Source organism: Amphiprion ocellaris, chromosome 22, assembly GCF_022539595.1.
Source record: "Amphiprion ocellaris isolate individual 3 ecotype Okinawa chromosome 22, ASM2253959v1, whole genome shotgun sequence".
In the NCBI taxonomy this organism is placed as follows: Eukaryota; Metazoa; Chordata; class Actinopteri; family Pomacentridae; genus Amphiprion; species Amphiprion ocellaris.
In genome coordinates, this window is record NC_072787.1 from 3,915,914 (window position 1) to 3,937,204 (window position 21,291).

Below are 21,291 nucleotides of genomic sequence, written 5' to 3' on the forward strand. Positions count from 1 at the left end.
CTACCATCTGACTGACCCAAAAGATTTGTTTTTTTACTTTAACTTATCATAATGGTTCAGTTTTTAAAACTTTAATAAGCTCCCTTCAGAGCCTTAGAAGACATTATGCAATGATTTTCATGCCTTGTGTGCATCGGCCCTTTAATTATATGTGCTCTCCTCCATTTTTTGATTTTTCTCTCCTCCTACATATTAATTACATTTTATTGAATAAATTGTTCCCTATATTGTTTTTATATCAAATCTTTTTTGTGCAATATTATGATTTCACTCCTTAGCACTTTATTTCCTCTTTCCTTGTACATGTATATGCATTATGTTATGTGTTTCGAATTCATGGTTGTTATAATGAAAACCAGTTTGAGAAACATAACAAAACGAACCGCCTGAAATTTAACTACTCACATCTGTCAACATATTTCCTAAAAGAAGTCAATGCATCTCAGTTTTACTAGTTTTTCTTCATGTTATATTTAGACTTTGCCACAAAATAAAGTCATAAAAATACACATTAATTTTAAGCTATAATCAGTTTAGTTTAAATTTAGTATTTTGACAGTTGTTCTCAGTCATTTTTATGCTTCTGTACCGGCAACAGTCAGGCCTGGAGGCATTATGTTTTCAGGTCGTTTGTCCGTTCCGTTCTCTTCTTCTGGATTTGTTGCAAACATTCACCTGGATTCAAAGATGAACCCATTAGAATTTAGTGGTCAAAGGACACTGTGACCTCACAAAACATACTTTTGGAAAATAACTCAAGAATTCATACATTGTTGATGACATTTTGTATCAACAAAGGTCAAGTCTGGATTCCCTTAGAATTATTTCATAATCTGTGATCCATCATCATCTTCTGATTATTGTATTGAATAATTAACCCTCCTGTTGTCCTCATTTACAGGCACCAAAAAATATTATTTTCTTGTCTAAAAAAAATCCAAAAATTCAGCAAAAAAAATTCCCAAAATTTCTGAAAATTTGCAAAACCTTTAGGAAGAAAATTCCAATAATTCCTTAAAAGTTTCCCTTAAAAATTTTATTAAAAAAAAATCCCTCAAATTTAGCAAGAAAATTCTTGTAAATATTTTCAAAAAATGAGTAAAAATCTTCCAAAAAAATCCTAAAAATATCTAAAGTGATTCCATATATATCAGTAAAACTTCTAATATATTTCTTTAAAAACATTCACGTAAAAATCAACCAAAATCCAGCGAATTTCACTGGATTTTGGTTGATTTTTTTGTGAATGTTCTTAAGGAACATTTTTAACATTTCTTTTTTTCCACCAGAAAATGTTCAAAAATTTCCCACAAATGTTGAAAATGTGTACATCAGAAGTTTCACTGTGAAAATGTATATTTTTCTACATTTTCAAACTTTAAAACGGGTCAATTTTGACCCGCAGGACGACACAAATAATAATAAACTAGTCGGCTTCACAATGCCCCAGAGTCCTACACGACTTCTTCCTGTTTGTCAATCACAAGAACACATAATGCATGGGAAGCATTATCACAGGCAAAGATAAAACCATAAATCTTGGAAGCAGTAAATAAAATAATTTCATGTCAGTCAACGAATCATTTCAGCTCCAATTAATATAATACTGAGCAGCCATTCAAAAATTCTGAAACTGAAAAACACAAAGTTCAATGAAGCAGAACTGAAAGTCACTGTATCCTCCAACTTCAGCAGAAATGTAAATGTTGGGTTTTGTAATGTTGGACCTCATGTTACACGTTGTTGGAGTACTTGCTCAAATTTCAGACATTTCTATCCTGACTTCAGAGGCTACAAAGTCTGTGACTGAGAATACGTCCATCTGTGATGTACAGTGTGTGGTTTTACAGTAGGTTTTACAGGAGAATGTTATTGTAATTATCACTTTTACAACCCTGATAAGCCCATTGAGTGGGCGAAATAGTTTTACTTTCAGACATGCTTCAGCTGGGGACACTTTGTTCTAACATTACAGGCCAATCAAATGCATTTGCATCTGTTTTTTAAAGAGTGTATTTCCTGTTATTTTTTCCTCTCTTTGATAACACACACAGCTGTGAGACAGAAGGGAAGTAAAGGGTGGGGACTGAGCTGAAGAATATACTGTAGATAGGAGATAAAGGGAGATACAACAGTCCAACATGCTGGTTAAACTTCAGCCCTCTTGTCTCATGTGCTCTGATAGGCCTTGCAGAGTCAGCAGCCAAGTAAAGACACTCACAGCACATGGTTAACACAGACACACATTCACTATGAGTTACTGCATGCATGCTAAAAGTCCACCGCTGCACTCCATGGCTATAAAAGGGAGCATTCAGAAAGGCAGCGAGGGGCAAAAAAACTAAAAGAAGCCATTTAAAGCGACTTGATTTGTTATATGAGATGTGTCTGATCTTTGAGAAGCAGTGTTCTTATTTAATTTTGTGTTATTTATTTGTGCTAAATGCCACAGTTGCTGCCCATTTGTAGTCATGTTAACTTTTACCCTGCTACGATGTTTCAGCTGGATTTTCACAGGACAGGAACCACCAGCAAACCTTCTAAAGCAGTCTAAATGACAGAAAAGGGTGTGAAACTTGTATCAGAGAAGAAAACAGCATGCTAAGATAAAAGGAGTGACAATAGACAATGGATTTTCTGAACTATGAGGTACAAATGACTGAATCTTTGTAAATAGGCAGCAATTTATCTCTTAGTTTTTTGTGAAGAAGAAAAGTGGATACTGCATGGTTTCTATCTCACACAGGTTTTGCATTTAAGATCATGTTAAATATAAGAAAATCAGATAATAAGAATATGTATATGCATGTAAACAGGTGACAAATTGAAGGAAACTCCAACATTAAGTGTCTTAATAAGGTATTAAGGCTGCGTGAACACCTTCATTCTCTCTTTCATTTCATTCATTCATCAAATCTGTGGAGCTCCACTGGAGGGATGAACATGGTTCTTCTAAAAGATATTCTATTGGTTGGTGTTTTGATGATGTTGGTAGGGAACGCTGTCTAACACATCGGACCAAAATCTCCCATAAGTGGTAAACTGGGTGGAGATCTGGTGACTGTGAAGGTCATAACATATGACTCACATCAGTTTCATACTCATCAAACCACTCAGTGGCCTCTTAAACACTGTCATCCTGAAACAGACCACTCTCATCAGGACATAAATGTTCCATCACAGGTTAGAATGGATCACTCAGGACAACTTTATATTCATTTGCTTTGACTTGTCCCTGAGTGCACAAATGGACCCAAACCATGGCGATAAAATACCCCCCACAGTCTATAACGGCCAACAGATCTCCTCACTGCAGAGGACAAGCATTCGGAACTACAGTGTTCTCTTGGTTTACACCACACACGGACCCACCCACTGATCAAGATATGGTGAAGGATGACTCATTTGACCATATCACTTGTTTTCACATCTGTGTAGAATGGTGGTTATGCTTTGAGCACCGCGGAACTCTCAAATGTGCATTCATTTTTGTAATGAGGGGTTTATGTAGTGCATCCCTACTAAAATATCCCTCTATATGTTGCTGTCAACAGGCTGTTCTTGCTTGCAGTCCTATGCTGATATTCAGTCACCTAACAAGAGCTGATTTTCTGTTTTTCCTCACAAATGTGCATAGAGTCACTGTTGCTATTAAAACATTAGCCAGCTGAGCACTATTTGTGGCTGAAGCTTCTGCCATCTGTGCCCCAACAATGGATCCTCTTTCAAATTCACTTACATCTTTTACTCTTGCGGTCCTGTTACAAAGTCAGAATCAACTGAGCCTGCCCAGGACGTTTATATATGCACCATAGAATGGGATTGGATGTTACATGTCTAACTGTATTATGCAGCGTCTTTCTCCACTCATTTTATGGGTTTTTGACTGAATCTGTCACCTGTTCTAAAACTCCCCAAAGTCACATTTAAGTTTGTTTGAGACCTGAAAAGGAAAATATTGCACAAACTAGCACAAACTGTAAACAAAAAATTGAAAATTAATGCACATTTGTGTAGCAGAAATCAAATTTTCCCCATTAGTGATCTCCTAGCCATTAGGCCATTAGTTCTAATTGGCTCCATCTCATACGCCTACATGTATAACAATAATAAGCTGCACACACCTTGATATATGTTGTTGTTAACAGCATTTCTTGGTCATTGCAACATATGGGGCATGCTGCAATTTGACAGTAGACAGGAATTTTTATTCTCTGCAAGTGACTCATATAAAACCATGCCTGTATGTGCTGTGTCTCTCTGCATTTTGATTCCATTCATTGGGTTAACATGTTGTCTATAGTAGCTGCACTGTGCTCTCAGTTAATCAGTGTTTGACTGTGCTGGGTTGTGATGAAATCCTGTAATGCATTAAACACTGTACGGTGAGATAATTGACAGACATGGCCACATCCTAAAGTTTTTGTCCCCACTTTTGTTCAGTTACATGACTTTCATCCAGAGTGTTTCTCAACAGCATCCCTGAACTGAAAAACACGCCGCAGAATTTTAATCACTCATCCACTCCAATCAAATCAAAGAGTCAATAACTAATGGTGAACACTCAGTAAAGCAGTGCAGCCTTTGCCCTTTGGATCCAACCTTGAGTGTTACATCATGTGTGATGAGTAAATATCACTGTGTAATACTACACATGGTCAGGCTGCTATTAAGACATTTAGGTGACAGTAATCAGGAGAGAACTACTATCACACTGCTCAGAAACTATTGATTTGATAGCAGGTCATCACCCAATTAGTAACCAAGTGATGAAATCTCAATGGGGTTTATTGATCTCCTGTTGGGATTCGACATGACAGATTTACCAGGTAAGTCTTGACGCAGAGAATGTTGGTATATGATTACAGGACACACAGCGGATGACCAGAACTCTGTTTACAATGGGAGGCTCTGACGTCCTTTCTGTCCACTCAGGATCCTGTATCTGTTTTAGACTTTAACCTGGGCTGCTGCTTCGCTCCACCTAACTCCTGTTTAAAGAGTGAGAACAGACGTACGACAGCAGATCCCTGGAATGCTGGATGCAACAGTAAACACACCAATCAATAGTGACCTAAAGAGGCGCTCTGCAAAATGTTTTGGTCATGTATGTCTTCATCTTAATCCCATATTTTATTTCAAATGTGGAAATACTTAGCTGCCTTTCTAAATATATTTTTGGAAAATTTCTCAAAAGCATATTTGTGTTATTTAGGCTAACCAATTCATACATGTTATAATACTAGCATATAATTTAAATGAAACCCAATCAGAAAACAAATAACCTTAATCTTCATGTGTTTACTCAGGAGCTGTTAATTATTACCTGTAGTTCATTTCAGAGCTTTCTTTAAAGCACTACTGAACAACAGCACCATCTAATGGATGCAGTCATAACTTACAGAAAAAGTTCAAATATTATGGGATGGATTTTAATATACAGACATGTTATAATTTAAAGGAATAACCTGAACCCTTGGTAATGTACAGTGAAGTTATCTGGTGTCTCTGGAGGTATTTTACTGCCATAGTTTGGTTCCAGTTGTCTCAGGAAGAAGAATCAGTGCAAATCAATGTTAGTGAGTGATCGCCTTAATCTGATGAGGAAACATCTCTATCCTGGTGGGAGTGGTCTCCTGCAGGATCACAATCTCTTCAATCAAATGGCACCAGAGGTCACTGAATGCTGGCATTCACATTCACCAGATCTCAAATCAGTTCAACACTGACAGGAGATTTTAGACGGTTGTACTGGACAGCTCTGTCCACCACCATCTTCAAAACACCAATGAAATGATGTTTTGTTTTTTATTTTGCCAAGCAGCCCTAATTTTTAAAAAAGAAAGAAGATGGTGGTAATTTCCCAATCAAACTGAGTTGAATTCAGAGATTACAATTATTATTTTCTGTGCTTTTTCTAAACATTAGATAGGGTTATGAGGCTAAACAATTTTTTTTAATATTATGCTATAATTTAGTTAGCCAAAAATAATAAATACTGAAGTATTTCTAACTACTGGACAAATACTATATATTTTTATAGACATAGAGATGTTTTTTAAAAAATGGAACTTCACTTTTTCATTATCAGCTGCAGTTTCTCCAATAGGTAGAAAAATTATTTTCATTTACAGACTTGTGTCTTTACATATCATTAATCATGACTGAGTCAATAATACATAATAACGACTATATAAATAATTATAGACAGAATTCTCTAAATGTTAATTAAAAATTACTAATTTCACTTTTAATTATAAAGTACTGTTTTCTTAGACATCCTTATAGATTGTCCTTTACTTTTAATTACTATTAATTTCTAAATTATGTCTCATAAGAAAAATATCCGAATACTAAATTAATAACTGTAGCATAATTGGGCACCATTTATGCATTTTTACTTTAAAATATTAATTACTTTTAATGTTCTGGTACTGTTTAGAGGGATTATTTAAACACGCAGACTCTTTTCTCAGTGGATTTGTGCTTTGAGGTATTTCTTTTCAGTGCTGCCAGTTATTGAAAATGAGGCGCCATAAAAACTACAAGTCCCACAATGCACCGCAATCACTCGATATCAAAGTGGGAAAGTACGGAACTGTTTGAATATACACTTCACTTTCGTTTTCATTTTTCCTGCTGAGTAACTGTGAGTGTTTGACCGTGTCGTGTTCGGTATTGAATTCCACATTTAAAGCGCTTACTCTTGTGTTTCACTGCTTGGTTGACGTTAGAAGGGTTCTTTTTGTATAAATTTTGATTACTTTTCTTCAACAGAGACGACATGGCTTCTGTGGATATTCGTCTCGACTCGAAGAGACAGGTGAGCTACTGTCTGCTAGCATGAAGCGTTACGCAGCTACACGTTAAATGAGCAACTTTTACTGCAAGTGGTCGTTTATTCTGCTTACAGGTGAGCTAGTGTTCACATAAGTTTGTGTTTTATGACCACACTGACAGCAGGGGTCACATGAGGTGAGCAGCTAGTTAATTAGCTGCTGTATGGACGTCATGCTAAATATCCTCCATATAGCCGCACAGTCAACATAAAAAATGAAGCCGTCATTACTTACACTTTTAACCTCTTTATTCCAGGTGGATGAATTCTGCCAAAATCTCACTAAGGAGGTAATTTATCTTATAGTGACTGAAAGTTCCCAGCAGACTCTTGTTTTTAAACACATTAATGTGAACAGTGTTTCTTGTAACAGGCAGAACAGCTGCTTTCAACATTTTTCCCTCAGAAGATTGAGGAGCTGCAGATGCTGCTGAAGGTATAATCCATCCATCCATTATCTATACACCGCTAAATCCTCATTGGGGTCATGGGGGGGCTGGAGTCTATCCCAGCCGACTTGGGGCGAAGGTGGGGGACACCAGGACAGGTCATCAGTTTATCACAGGGCTACATATACAGACAAACAATCACACTCGCATTCACACCTACGGACAATTTAGAGATATCTGTTAACCTCTGCATGTTTTTGGACTGTGGGAGGAAGCCGGAGTACCCTAGAAAACCCACACATGCACAGGTAGAACATGCAAACTCCATGCAGAAAGATCCCGGGATATCCGGGACACAAACCAGGGATCTCCTAGCTGCAAGACGACAGTGCTACCCACCATGCCACTGTGCAGCCCTGAAGGTATCAGTTTGATTGAATGAGGCTGCGGTCCTGAAACCTGAACTAACTACACACTAAGGGGTCTCTTGGGGGTCTTCAGCACAATGAATAATTATTAAGCCTTTCCTCTCCAGTTGCTGATTTAACCCCTGAAAACATCACTGTGTACATATGTAGAAGTTTTTCTCATGAAAATAGTCCCTTCATGCCTGAAAGCGACTCTAATGTAACTTTATGCCGTTGCATCCTTTAAAATATTAGGATCTTTGAATTTCCTGCCATATCTTCACCTATTTATCCCCACTCGCTTCAGCTCAAGCACACCATCCCACCTACAACTCTGGCAAAACACTATAAAACTATGGAAAACAATGGCAAGTTGTAACATAGGAGTAGTTTAGCCACACATGTTTGAATTGAAGACAGATTCAGAAGAATAAAACTACACCCCAACCTAGGGGTTACTTGAATGTAACATGAAGTGCCATCCTTCATAGGTCTCAAGCAGCCACATGCAACATGTTCCTCTGAGAAAAAAATAATTTATTTAAAACAAATGTGATTTGGTGACAATGGTTGTCCTGAACAAAAACAAATCAGGGGTAAGGTATAAATTACATTAAGAGTGAGCTCTATGCCAGAATAACAACCAAAACCACACTAGTCTTTGGGAGTCCAACTTACCTACCAAAATAAAAGGGGCAAAATTAAATACAAAGTCTTACCTCCCTCTCTAATTTAAACAGGTGAAAAGTTAAACGAAAGCAGCAGCTCACTCCCTCGTACATCTACCACAATACTCTCTTTTACTATACAACAAACACTGTGTGTGCTGATTGGAGGCGGCCCGCCCATCTGGTTCTCTCTGAACCCGAGGCAACGTCATCTCTCCGCTTTATTTGCCGGTTTTTGTCGGTAGCTCCACCAATCTTGCACTGACCTGATACCCTGGCATCCAATCTCATCGGCGGTACGGTGCAGCTTGTAGTCGTTGTAACGCTGTAGTTTGAAAGGATTGGTTCCTCAAGTTGGTTATGTATGAAACACTGGAAGGTAGAAGCGCTCTTCCATAGTGTTGACTGCCTGTTATGTTCTTCCTGCATATTTAAAAAAACACCACATCAACAAGTTAACAAAGTAATAATGCTGCTTTTCACTGTACGGGGGATGAATATAATCTTGCTTGAGACCATTTTGATCAAGTTGTGACTCGAATTTTAAGCTACATGAAACATTGTGTGACTTGTTTGCTGTCAGACATCGTTCAGCTGTGATGACCTGGCATCCTTGAAGGCACCGCTGGACATCCCAATACCAGATCCGGCAAAAGAGGAGGCCAAACGCAAAAAGAAGGAGGAGGTGAGTCTTACACTGAGTGGGCTTCAGTTTAAAAATCAGATTTAACTCCGTTGAAGACAGCATCCTGGTTTGAAAAGGTCTTTTGAAGTAAGAGTTAGAATGGATGTAGATTACAGAAAAGTAATAGATTTTATAACAAGTTGACTTACTGATGTTTTATGTTCCCAACCTTTACATTTCTTCAGGATTGCTGCAGAGTCTCTTGACTGGGGTCCTCAGCTCAGTTTATATTTAGTATTTCATTATATGAGGAAGAAACACTGAAACAGAGTCCCCAGTCGCCATGGCAACCAATCACTGCACAATTTCCAAGGGCTGTTTTACAAACTGTCAATGAGTGGGCATTTTATGCTCGGTGATCTTTTAAAAAATCTGAAGTGAGGCTTCAATCGGCTGTTAATTTTGCATGTATTTCAGTTTTAATAAAATGATAGGACCGTGCTGGAGATGCTTTATGCAGTGCAAAATCATCACAGACTAGAAAATACTTTTTTTTATCATATGTTATATCTTTCTTTTATCCATAAATCACCTTCATTTTGACAGTTGCTGGCATATTGTATGCAGGGTTTAGCAGAGGGCAGACGCTGTCATGGGTTTCAGGAGGGGAACGTGTAAGAAGAATATTTGTGATAAACTCTTGGAGAAAAAACATGAAGGTGCTGGATTCCGTTCACAAATGCCTTCCAAGGACCAGGAAATAATGTAGCAGGGTTACATTCAATATGCAAAGAAAAAAATTTGCATTTGACATCTACATTTAACTGTCCAGAGAGAAAAAAAAATCCCGTGGGTGAGCTGTCTAGAGAGATTAATAGGCAGTTAAAACTCTTTGACCTGATGCCTTCTGTTCCTGTGTTGCAGAAGGAGGCTAAGGATGGGAAGAAAGACAAGGACAGTGATAAAGAGGACGAAGACTCAGGTAAATGAGACGACGGAGATGGTGATAAGTGATAAAGCAAACTAATTAAAGTGAAATAGACATGAGGAACCCATATGTTGTACAATATAGTTCTCTTAAACAAGGGCAAAAATGGGTAAAAACAGCTACAAACTCTGTGAGAAACCATTATTTGTAGGACAATGTAGCATTTCCATAACATTAATATTGAGACTGAGGGTTCAAATTATGGCTAATGAGATAGGACAAAGCAGTTAGGGCAGCATTTACACATTAGTGAGATAATTTGTATGCGAGTGAACCATCTTTAGACACTGCCTGCCTAAAAAAAATGTCACCACTTGAATTTAACTAAGCAAATCGATAAGATCCTTCCATTGGATAATTACTTCAGTGATGAATATGTTTCAGCTGCAACAACTTATTTAACCCTAGCTGATGCAGTGAGGAGCTTCTCATTTCTGAAACAACCATGTTGGAAGACATATCCTGTGCTCATAGAAAGGATGTTAATCAAATTATTGTCCTGCATCAAGCAAAGAAAACAACTAAGGAGATTTCTGAAGCTACTAAAATCAGGTTAAGAACCGTCCAACGCATTATTAAATTCTGGAAGGATAGTGGAGAACCATCGTCTTTGAGAAACAACTGTGGTCAAAACAAACTCTTAGATGATCGTAGAAAATCAACAGTCAAACTCACGGCTATGTTTAATAGTGACAGTAAGAGCATTTCAATAGGCACAATGTGAAGGGAACTCAAGGCATTGGGACTAAACAGCTGCAGCTCTAAGAAAACCACTTATGAGACTAATCAGAAAAAAAGGCTTCAATTTGCTAGGTAGAATAAAGATTGGACTCTGGAGCAATGGAAGAAGGTCATGTGGTCTTATGAGTCCAGATTTACCCTGTTCCAGAATGATGGGGGCATCAGGGTAAGAAGAGAGGCAGATGAAGTGATGCCCTCATCATGGCTAGTACCTACCAGCCTGTGGGGGTTATGGTTATGATCTGGGGTTGGTCAGGTTCAGCAACGTTATGTTCCCAAAGAATGAGGTCAGCTGACTACCTGAAGATACTGAATGACCAGGTCTTTCCATCAGTGGAGTTCTTCCTGATGGCATGGACATGTTCCAAGATGATGATGCCAGGATTCATGGGGCTCACATTGAGAATGAGTGGATCAGGGAGCATGAGATGGATTGTCCTCCACAGAGTCCAGACCTCAGCCCCACTGAGAATCTTTGGGATGTTCTGGAGAAGACTTTGTCCAACTCTCCCATCATCAATATAAGATCTTGATAGAAAATAAATCCAACTCTGGACAGAAATAAATGCTGTGACATTGCAGAAGCTTATCAAAACGATGTCACAGTGAATGAGTGCCGTACTCAAAACTAAAGGGAGTCCAATGAAATATTAGCGTGTGCGACTTTTTTTTTTGGATGGTCAGTCTATATATTTGTTCAATATTGAAAAGGAAATCTACTTCAGAAGCCGGTAAGGCCTTAGCGAGCAACAGTTATTTGATATTGTGACCAAGTGAGTGAGTGTCTGGGATGTTGTGTCCTCCAGGGCCTCCTTGTGGTCCCATCTGCACCAACGAACGAGTGGAGAACCTCCTGCAGCAGGTCAAATCTGAGATCCAGACGCTGAAGGAGAAGCTGAACACGGTCAGTCTCTTCAGTGGCATTACTTCACTTGATGCTAGAAAAATCAGTCTTAATGTGATTACCTGCCATAGTGAGTGCAACATAGATGTAAGGAATGTAAGGATGGGCACCAAGGGAAATTTTTAAATATGGAGGATTAATAAGTTTTGATGGTAACGGTTTGGTACTTTTGGAAGTAAGAAGAACGTTGAGTTGCACATTTTATCTCACCACTGTAAGACACGTGTCTGGTGCTTTCCAAATCCAAAACGGTGTTCTGTCTGTCGGAGTCTGTAGCTCCAAATTTCAGTTTCACTTTCAGAGTGCAGAACAGCAAAGATTTAGTGATTTGGAGGCTGCAGACAAACTCTGTCTTCCTTTATTTACAGAATTTCTCTGGCTAAATGTTGATGGTAGAAGTCTTTCATCTGTTTTCTTCAATAAAATTTTAAAGTCACACAGTACAAATACCGTCAAAGTCCTGCATTATTTTCATACTCAAAAGAGTGACACAGGTTTCTATCAGCACAGTGGACTGACATTTACTTAACATTAGTTCAAGGTGGAGCTTTTAATCCTTATACACTGCTGGACAGTTTAATGAAACACACTGCAGACTATTTTATTTTGTGGGTAAAACTTGTGAGACTGTCCACAGAGTTCTGATCATCCTATCAACACATTAGTGTCTATGTACATTTTAATTTGAATATAGAACATATTAGAAAATAAAGCAATCTTTATTCTCAGTTTCTTTTGGTTTTTTCTCTTAAAAAACCTAAATCAACAAGTACCGCTAAGAACACCGTTAAAGTGCTGCATCGATAAGCAGTATCAATAAAAGTAGTAGTTCCATTAAAATCTAAATGATGCCTAAAGGAAAGTGATTCTGTGTGCATTAATGTTACGAAGACATGAGCTCACATTCCATGTTTCAAAATAGTTTATTAATGATGTATACTTGAATGTGTTTTTTTTTCTGGCAGGTGTCAATGTGGGTGCAACTCCAAATTCCTAGAGTTGAAGACGGTAACAACTTCGGAGTGGCTGTACAGGTCTGTAACTACTGATAATGTGGTCAAACAGCAGGCTGATGTCATTTTTCTTGTGTTGAAGTGACATTTATTGAGCTGGATTTCATGTTTTTATTGTTTCCCAATAGGAGAAAGTGTTTGAGCTGCTGACCAACACACGCACCAAGATTGAAGGATTCCAGACTCAGATTTCAAAGTAAATATGAACTACTATGTTGTAAATTTTTATATGTATTTGACGAATACAGTCACTGACAAGCTGATGTCACTGATTATACCACAGACATGGTTTATAGACATTTTTTCAGGTTATGCTAGGAGCTGTCAGTTGTTCTGCAATGAAACAAGAGTTTGAGCTGTTCATTCATGTGTACACAGAATGAGTAACATGAGCAGCACATTAGCAGAGCAGCTCTGTATCTAAACTGGATGTGTTCAGGTGCTGCCGTGAGCTGTAGGTCATCTGTGATTTAGAAGCACTCAGAGCCAAATCCATAATGACTGTGTTAGATCCCTACAATGCAGGAAAAAAGGCTTAAAACATTATTTTTCTACTATATAGACGCAACGTCACTCAGTCTTGGACACATGTTCAACCCTGAGTACCTGTAATTACCCACAATAGCTACATGATTGTGGATCTACAGGGCATTTCAGATCTTTATTTATAGTGCTCCAACAGGAAAAGTCATGAGCATGAAATGCAACCATCTGTACATTTTAAAGTGAGAAAATCCAACATTTGAGAAAAGAAGAAACACAACTGCACTCCTATGAATGATTTAGCAAATTAGCTAAACGCTCAGCGTGTTCTGGACTGTGTTCTTAGGTGTCACATTAAAGTTTAGGTTTTACAGATCAGTAGATAGGAATGTATCCTGTTGATGACTGTTCTGAAATAATGACGTGTGACTCCTCTGTCCTCTTGTTTTGTCAGGTATTACAACGACAGAGGCGATGCTGTGGCCAAAGCTGCCAAACTATCTCACGTGGTCAGTAATCTGCAAGTGTTTCTGTGAATGTGCACAAACTCAGTAACATATTAGAGTACCATAAGGACATAAAGGGTGTCAGTGTGTAATTTTCTCCTCTATCGTGTGTGATTTTTGTTGATGAACTCTCTGCTTGTGTGTTTTGGGCTGCAGGGAGACTACAGACAGCTGGTTCATGAGCTGGACCAGTATCAGTACCGTGAGCTCCGCCTTGTGGTGCTGGACATCCGCAGCACATACGTAAGACACCCGCCCCTCTTGTCATTTCTCAGTTTTTACATCCTCAACTCCTCTCCTTTTGTCTCACTCCCTTTGTCTCTTAAAAGAGATGCAAGCACACAAGGCAAAAAGAGACGTGAGGCAACAGGCTGCTTTGGAGACGCCGTTTTAAATCAGTTAAATCTGACATATAGAACAACTGCATCATCTGTTCAGTGCTTTGTTATAGTCTACCGCAGTATTTTATGGTCTGTCAGATGAGCATCACAGTGTTCTTGACAGGTTAAAGCATATACAGGGGGTCCTCGATTCACGACATCCTCAACCTACAGCGTTTCGTCGTTACATCAGAACTGGTTACATGGAACTAGATGACGACCAGAGCGGACAATTACATCATCTTGGCGCTATGAGATGCTTTGTTTACATTCGCCGGTTGTACACCACCTTGGATTGTGCTACAGTCACTAACTTTTTGTCCTTCATTATGGCTCCCAAGCATAAGTCAGACTCTTCTGATGCTTCGAAGAAAAGGAAAGCCGTCTCCATGGAAGTGAAATTAGATCTAATAAAACACTCGGAACAGGGTGAAACACTGACGAAAATGGGTCAATTTGCAAAAACAGTGTAACATATTGTAGCTACCCTCTATGATGAATGAGTGAGACTTTATCTGGTTTTCTGCTGGTTTATTGAACCTTCACACAGGCTACTGTGGGCCGTAGTCAACGCCAGAATAACTAGAAAAACTCTACAACTTAGCTCCAGAATTAGCCACCGTTCCCAGCTCTCTCTACTGCTGACTCTCAGCCAATCAGAGGTGAGCTAACTAAACATGGCATGTTCACTGACATTAGGTAAATCTGGAACTGAGCAATAAACATTGAAACATCAACATCAACAACATCATTCTGTTACAATGTTCTGTTATCTTCTTGTAAAATCATTCATACATGCTTGAAAGTCGCTGGTATTCATGGCTTTTCCAAAGAACTGATCCATATCGTGATGCATGTAACTATGTTTACGTTTTCGCTGGAGTTCCAACTTGCAGGGAAAATCTCCTTCCATCGATCCGTAGGAATGGAACTCCGATGTAAGCCGAGGACCCCCTATATTCTCATATAATTGAATTAACAATGTGGCATAGTGTGACAAGAATGTACAGATGTAAAAGAAGCGTGACACACCTCTTTTATATTCCGTAAAGGATACAGGGAAGTTACACCTCTGTCCTCGAGATGCATTTTGGAAATTGAGACCCTATTGCAGACGGTATGCTAAACGGATTTTGGGTCACAGACAGGAGGAGACAAAATGGCACACAATAGAAAAATGACTCTACTCCCTGTTGTTTACTGTTAGGCCTCTGGAGCATGTTTTTTGACTGCATTTAACACTGCCTGGATGCCACCTGACCATTGTAAATCACATGTATCCCACTCAATACACCATCTGTTGCAATCATGCGCTGTGTTTGAATCAAACCTCTTGCATGTAAAATATTCCAGCCGTGTCCAAGCAGCAGGGACGGAGCCTAAATGGAATCCATTCCTTTCTAATAGGAGGGTAATTAAACTAATTGCTGTGCTTGTGTTAGATTGATTGGTGCTCCATCTCCTGTCCATTAATCAGTTTGTGTCTTTCCGTCGGCCATTGTCCTCCTGCGTTTGATGCTGTTAATGAACAAGGCGTTACAGGTGATGATGAAAGGAGCTGTTTGACAAGATTACAGCTCCGTATCTGGGCGTCACTCTCTTTTATTACTCTCTCTAACCTTTCTCGCTCGCTGTCTGTTTTTCTTATATCTTTCTCACGCACATATCAGCCGCAGTCTGCTTCTGTATTACACTCACTGTCTGTATTTCCCTCTCCAGGCTGTGCTGTTTGACATCATTAACAAGAACTACGACAAGATTAAGAAGCCCAGAGGAGACGGAAAAGCTCTCATCTACTGAGGCGACTCCAGCACACTTTCAGGCTCTTTAACAAGCTACAGCAAGTGTAGTATGACACTCTCATCAAGTAACAATACACCTGCTCTTGCAGAAATATCTTCATTTTATTACTGTGCCTGTATTTTGCTTCAGATTACAAAATAAAGCAACATGATTCCTTTGAGTCTTTCTCCATTTATTTTGGCTTTGTGGCAATTTTTAAATCTCTTAAAAACACCCTGAGCTTTAAAGTACACATTCCAAACCTAATTTTCATCAACTGTACCATTCTGTTGAGGGTGTTTGTGGGTATCTATGGTGGTAGAAAGCCCCTCTCCTGGCAAACCAGGGCAGCCCCAGCTTGGTCTGAGTCGGTACCATCCCTGGTAGAGTCCTCTCCAGCCCAGGTAGCCCAGAGCTCCTCCCAGCTGCTGGGCAGGAAGACTGGGGAAGTACGCAAGCAAACACAGCAGCAGGAACAACCATATAACAAGTAGAACTGCACACAGGAGGAAGATAAATCTTAACGGGGCCCCAGGCGACCTCTGTAGGGCCTTCCCTTGGGCCAAGTGAATACCGAAGACGGACATTTCCTCGACGAGCAGCAGACAACACAAGCAGATGATGAGGACGTCCTGGGAAACTTCATAACCTCTCCACAGCATGCTGGCTCTGAGGCAGGAGGCCTTGGTCTGGTCTTCATGCAGGAGCAGTAGAGGTTGTACCGGGGAGGCAGGGCTCTGGACGTCCTGGACGGGGGTCATCGGCTCGTAACAGGTTCCTGCTGCGTCCTCCAGCAGGGTCAGGAGACGCCGACAGCCAAACCACAGCAACCCCACGAGGCCTATCCGAGAGAGGTGACGGAGGGTGAGGGAGAGGGAGTGTCGAGCTGAGAGGGAGAGGAGGAGGACGAAGGAACCGGTGAGGATGGAGGTCCAGCCCCAAGTGGACTTGAGGAACTTCCTGTGAGAGGGTGGTGATGAGAAAACGTCTTGCACGACAAGTCACAGTATAAAGTGTGAACACATTACAAAATGGAATGTAAGAACACAGTTTTCCCTCTCAGGCAAAACTACTGAAACTTTAGACTGTAGACAGTTCAAAGCGTTAAACTGATTAACCAGAGCATTATAACCACTAACAGCTGAGATGATAGATAGATAGATAGATAGATAGATAGATAGATAGATAGATAGCTTCAGCAGTTTGATAGATGTCATCAGATTAACATTAAGGTTGAATAGTTTAATAACATTACAGTTCATAGTTAAAGGATAAATAATTTAATAACAATATAGTTCCAAAAAAACCCAACATAATAGATGGAATAATAAATCTTTTACATTGGCCCCCAAATAGCACTATGGTTAAAAAAAATAAAGTGGAATCCATCCACACCAACATTACCGAAGCTTTGAAGTGTTTAAAACGGGTGTCAAACATACGACCCGCGGGCCAAAACCAGCCCGTCAGAAGGTCCAATCTGGCTCACAGGATGACTTTGCAAAATAGGTAAGTTCAAAAAATTATTCTAGACCTTGACAAGTTGTTTTGATCATAAAGTAAAATACTATATTGTTCAGTTCTAGATACCTGTGACTGAATGTCTGTGATCTCTAGGTTTTAATGTGTAAATGATAAACTGAAGCATAATGTTGTTGAAATTGAACTTTTTTTTTTTTAAATTTCAGGTTCATAATGTTTTGTAAGAAGATTAAATGTGAACATTTCAGAATGTTCTTATTTGCACTAAAACTAAGGGAAAAGTTAGGAGTTGTCGTTATTTTAGGTTATTATGCTGTGATTTTACTGGTCCAGCCCACTTGAGATCAAATTGGGCTGAATGTGGAACCTGAACTAAAATGAGTTTGACACACCTGGTGTAAAACCAGCCTCAAGGTTTAGATAAAGTCGTCACAAAATTATCACCACCAGTGACTACCTTATATTTATTGCTTTTACTGATTTTCCTTATGATCTCTCACTGATTAACTGTTAAGTTGTGTATTGTTTTATGTCGTGTACTTGTTGTTTTGTGGTTGTTCACCTTTTTTTGCTCCTGTCCAGGGTCAACAGATGCAAATTAGCGGCTAGCTAACTCTGATGCAGTTACTTTTAATGTGTGCTGTCCCTGCAAAATGAATGAAATAAACTAAAATAAAAATAAGGTATAATGATTATAATATAATGTAATGATAGCACACATAGAGAAGACCCAGTAAAACATTAACCAAGTAAAGCTATATAATCAGTACTGTAGTACTGACTGAGGTTAGTAGTGAATATACACTAAAACGATTTTTGTTTCCATGCTGTATTTTGAGAATATAGTGTAACATGACTGCAGTCGCTCACAGCTCTCTAGTTCTGTATTTTTTATTGTTGTGCAATAATTTTCATTCAGACTTGTGTGATCATTGTATATATTTCTGGAGCAACATTTATCCTGCTGCAAAAATACCCAACATCTAGTGTTTGATTTTAACATTTACTAGTCTTAACTCATTTTATTATTTCTGAAGTTGCTTCACATGTGTGTTTGTGTCTCAATGCACCAATCAGTGGTAGTACTCATAATCTGGTAATTATTTACACAATACATGACAGAAAACACTTTCTGTTCCGTTCTGTTCTATTCATACTCAGATCTGCTCTTACAATCTGTAAAGCACAGATTATTTGAATTATTTCTATTTAACAAAGTCACATTATAGCCTTCATAAACTCCTAATAAATAGGTAATGCATATCTGTTTGTGGTTGTAAATTTTAAATTTAACTGGTCTTCAAAGCAACAGCAGAGTTTCATGATATTTGGCTCATTCAGGACAGGTGATGGAGCCACTTCACTGATTTCCAGCAAATGTTTGTGAATTTTTTACTGAATATATGACGTACTAAAAGGAGAAATCACAGTTCTTCCTCTCACCTGTACAGGTAGTGGTTGCTGTTAGCGAAAATGCTGTACTTTGAGACCCAGAAACTCAGCACAGGTCCAAAGAGAACGAGCCCTGACAGCATCAGGTGGAAATGTCTTCTGACCAGGTTGCTTCCTAAAACTCTGGCTAGTAAGTTTGTAACAAACTCCAGGGCAGCATTCAGGAGTCCGACCATGAATCTTCCCGGCAGAATCAACTCTGCGGCTATCCTGTGTAATTTCTCCAGGTTGAGTTCCGATGTGAGGCCATTTGAGGAGTTCTCAGCCTTCAGATCCATGGTGATCGACCCCGTTGGTCTTCTCAGGGATACCTCTGGTTGTTATATAACTTTCAGTAGTCTTGAGCTCTGCTGGGTCTGCCTCACTTTCTTTTGTGTGTGAAAGACACACCACCTCCTCTCTCACTGTCAGGCATGCTGGAGAGCACATGGTTTATAAAAATACAACTCCTCTGTCCCCTTTACCCTCAAACCCATCCCCCCTCCAGAACACAGACTGAAAGAGGAGACGTGTTAATGCCTGCTGCTGTAACTGACCCCATTATTTTCAAAGCAACGCTCTAACACTAGACTGAATGTGTTCCTTCATGATGGCAGTCAGTGGCACAAAACAGAATCAGTGGCTTGAAATTAAACTCCCAGTAGTTTGCAGTCCGATACAGTGCTGTGATGCAACATTGTTCGCTTACATTTGCATCTCCATTTTATGTCAGAATCGTCCTGAGATAAAATGGATGGTTTGGCTCCTTCTCTGATTCTACTTCAGCCTCTCCATACTTGGATTCAGCTGTTGGAGCCAAAACTAATTTAAGTTATAAACTGACGCCAGCCTGCATTTGGCGCCACTAACAGCTGCGTTCCTCACAGCGCTTTCAGTCTTTTTCATTTCTAGGCCCAGTCCTCAGGCCAGAGCCTCCCAAACCTCTTCAACCCTCACAGCCAAATTGACTAAATTTAGTCTTTCCATGGGATTCATGCTCAATGAAAGCATAGTGGTGCTGTTTTCACAAGCCAGGGCATCCAGTGCTCCTACCAACACAGACTCCTAATCCATACTGACAGAAACATGGCCATATGTGAGACTTAGTTATGTTTTCTTCGGCACAGCTTTTTGAAGGATGTGTTCAAAAATGAAATAACATGTAAGGGGTGAAGCTTTACCATTATTTTCTGCCTTTTCATTGATCCGAAGGCACAATCCCAGCTGTCTTTTTCATTTGAAGAACCCATATTATGCACATTTATGGATTTATGATTTCATTTTTTCAGGTTTATGTTTACATGCTGCATTTTTTTCTCAAGTTGTACATTGTTGCAGCTCTGTTATTAGCTCCTGTCTCTTTAAGGGCCCATCCCAAAAGTCACTCTCCTCTGATTGGTCAGCTGCCCTGACGAAAGCGATTTAATGTTAGTTATGTCCTCATAATTTTAGACCTATGAGTGCAGGCAGAGGGTAATGGCTGTAGCAGAAGAGTCTCTAGTGAGAAAGTACTGGCAGACAGTAGCTGTGTTTCCATAATGGATTCTTCTGTGCATTTTGAACTACAGCATTAGAAAAGTTAATGGAAATGGCAAAACTAATAGGAAAAAACTCACATTTTCCCAGAAAGTTTTCATATGTGATTACTGTGGTGTCTTCGTGAGAGATGTAAACCCTTTTTTCCAATAAGTTCTGACATAGAGAACATTTAACTCACGTAACGGACCAGCTTTTTACTCCACCAAAGGGGCGGAGCCTCGGCAGAGTTATGTGATGATCGGAGTTGGATTGTCTGTCTGTCTGCTTGTCTGTGCGCAACGTTACTCAAAAATAGACTAATAGATTTGGATGAAATTTTCAGGAAAGATCAGAAATGACACGAGAACCAAGTGACTAGATTTTGGCAGCAATGCAGCTTATAGTCTGGATCCACAGGTTTATTAAAGCTTAATTTCTGTATCATTGCCAGATAGTAGCACGGCGTCACTGTAACTATGACGGCAAGTGAACACTACGTCAGCTGCCTGCTGACGATTCCATTTCAGGCTTATCCATCAGAAATGATACAAGGAACAATTGATTTAATTGTGGGGGTGTTGAGTCCCGTCAATTCCTTCAGCTAGGTGAGAAGCAGTGAGATAATAGTGGGAGAATAATTGGCATAGACTTTGGGCATTGTAACTTTTCCAAGCACAAAACAACAGCTTAAAAACAAGAGAGAGGGAAAAAAAACATAATATAGTCTCTTTAATACTACTACATATTGTATCAGGACAAGCATTTTTTAGGATTGTAACCTAAATGATCCAAAACACTAATTATTTAAATTGGAACATTATGATACAATTTACCAACAGTGTTGGTAGGCTTTTATAAGAAATAAATCAGCAGGAACAGGGAATGAAACCAGACATGCCCAAGAATCTCAGTCTAATTTTAGACCACTTACTGCATTGCTGTCATTACAGTGACCTTCAGGCAACTTTGATACGGCTCTTGTAGCAGCTAATTGTCAGTGTGTGTGTGCTGCTGGCTAATGGATATCTGGCAGCTGTAGTTAACCGTAGAAAATGGACAAAATCTGTCTCGTCTCGCTGTAAACAGGGCATGATTTTTTTTCCATGTGCAACTCTTGCATGTTTAAAGCCTGAAAG

At 39.3% G+C, this 21,291-nt stretch overlaps 2 protein-coding genes across 2 annotated transcripts; one reads left to right on the forward strand and one right to left on the reverse strand.

Moving 5' to 3' along the window:
• Positions 1 to 6,576: 6,576 nt before the first annotated feature.
• psme1 (proteasome activator subunit 1) lies at positions 6,577 to 15,905 on the forward strand. The gene is made up of 12 exons (XM_023286601.3): positions 6,577 to 6,649; positions 6,778 to 6,823; positions 7,096 to 7,128; positions 7,212 to 7,274; positions 8,886 to 8,987; positions 9,852 to 9,909; positions 11,463 to 11,560; positions 12,526 to 12,594; positions 12,702 to 12,769; positions 13,511 to 13,565; positions 13,719 to 13,805; positions 15,662 to 15,905. The coding sequence occupies exons 2-12, from the start codon at positions 6,785 to 6,787 to the stop codon at positions 15,740 to 15,742; spliced, it is 753 nt and encodes a 250-aa protein (XP_023142369.2). The 5' UTR covers positions 6,577 to 6,649; positions 6,778 to 6,784; the 3' UTR covers positions 15,743 to 15,905.
• Positions 15,897 to 19,083, reverse strand: LOC111579346 (fat storage-inducing transmembrane protein 1). Its single transcript, XM_023286600.3, has 2 exons — positions 18,650 to 19,083; positions 15,897 to 16,684 (listed from the first exon to the last, which is right to left on the reverse strand). The coding sequence occupies exons 1-2, from the start codon at positions 18,934 to 18,936 to the stop codon at positions 15,988 to 15,990; spliced, it is 984 nt and encodes a 327-aa protein (XP_023142368.2). The 5' UTR covers positions 18,937 to 19,083; the 3' UTR covers positions 15,897 to 15,987.
• Between the last annotated feature and the right edge of the window lie 2,208 nt (positions 19,084 to 21,291).

Bases quoted from the DNA above. Each gene is read 5' to 3' on its own strand.
- psme1 (XM_023286601.3), top strand. From the start codon at position 6,785: ATGGCTTCTGTGGATATTCGTCTCGACTCGAAGAGACAG. The intron at 6,824-7,095 runs GTGAGCTACTGT...TCTTTATTCCAG, and splicing joins GTCTCGACTCGAAGAGACAG to GTGGATGAATTCTGCCAAAA. The intron at 11,561-12,525 runs GTCAGTCTCTTC...TTTTTCTGGCAG, and splicing joins TGAAGGAGAAGCTGAACACG to GTGTCAATGTGGGTGCAACT.
- LOC111579346 (XM_023286600.3), bottom strand. From the start codon at position 18,936: ATGGATCTGAAGGCTGAGAACTCCTCAAATGGCCTCACATCGGAACTC. The intron at 16,685-18,649 runs GTGAGAGGAAGA...ACCCTCTCACAG, and splicing joins AGCAACCACTACCTGTACAG to GAAGTTCCTCAAGTCCACTT.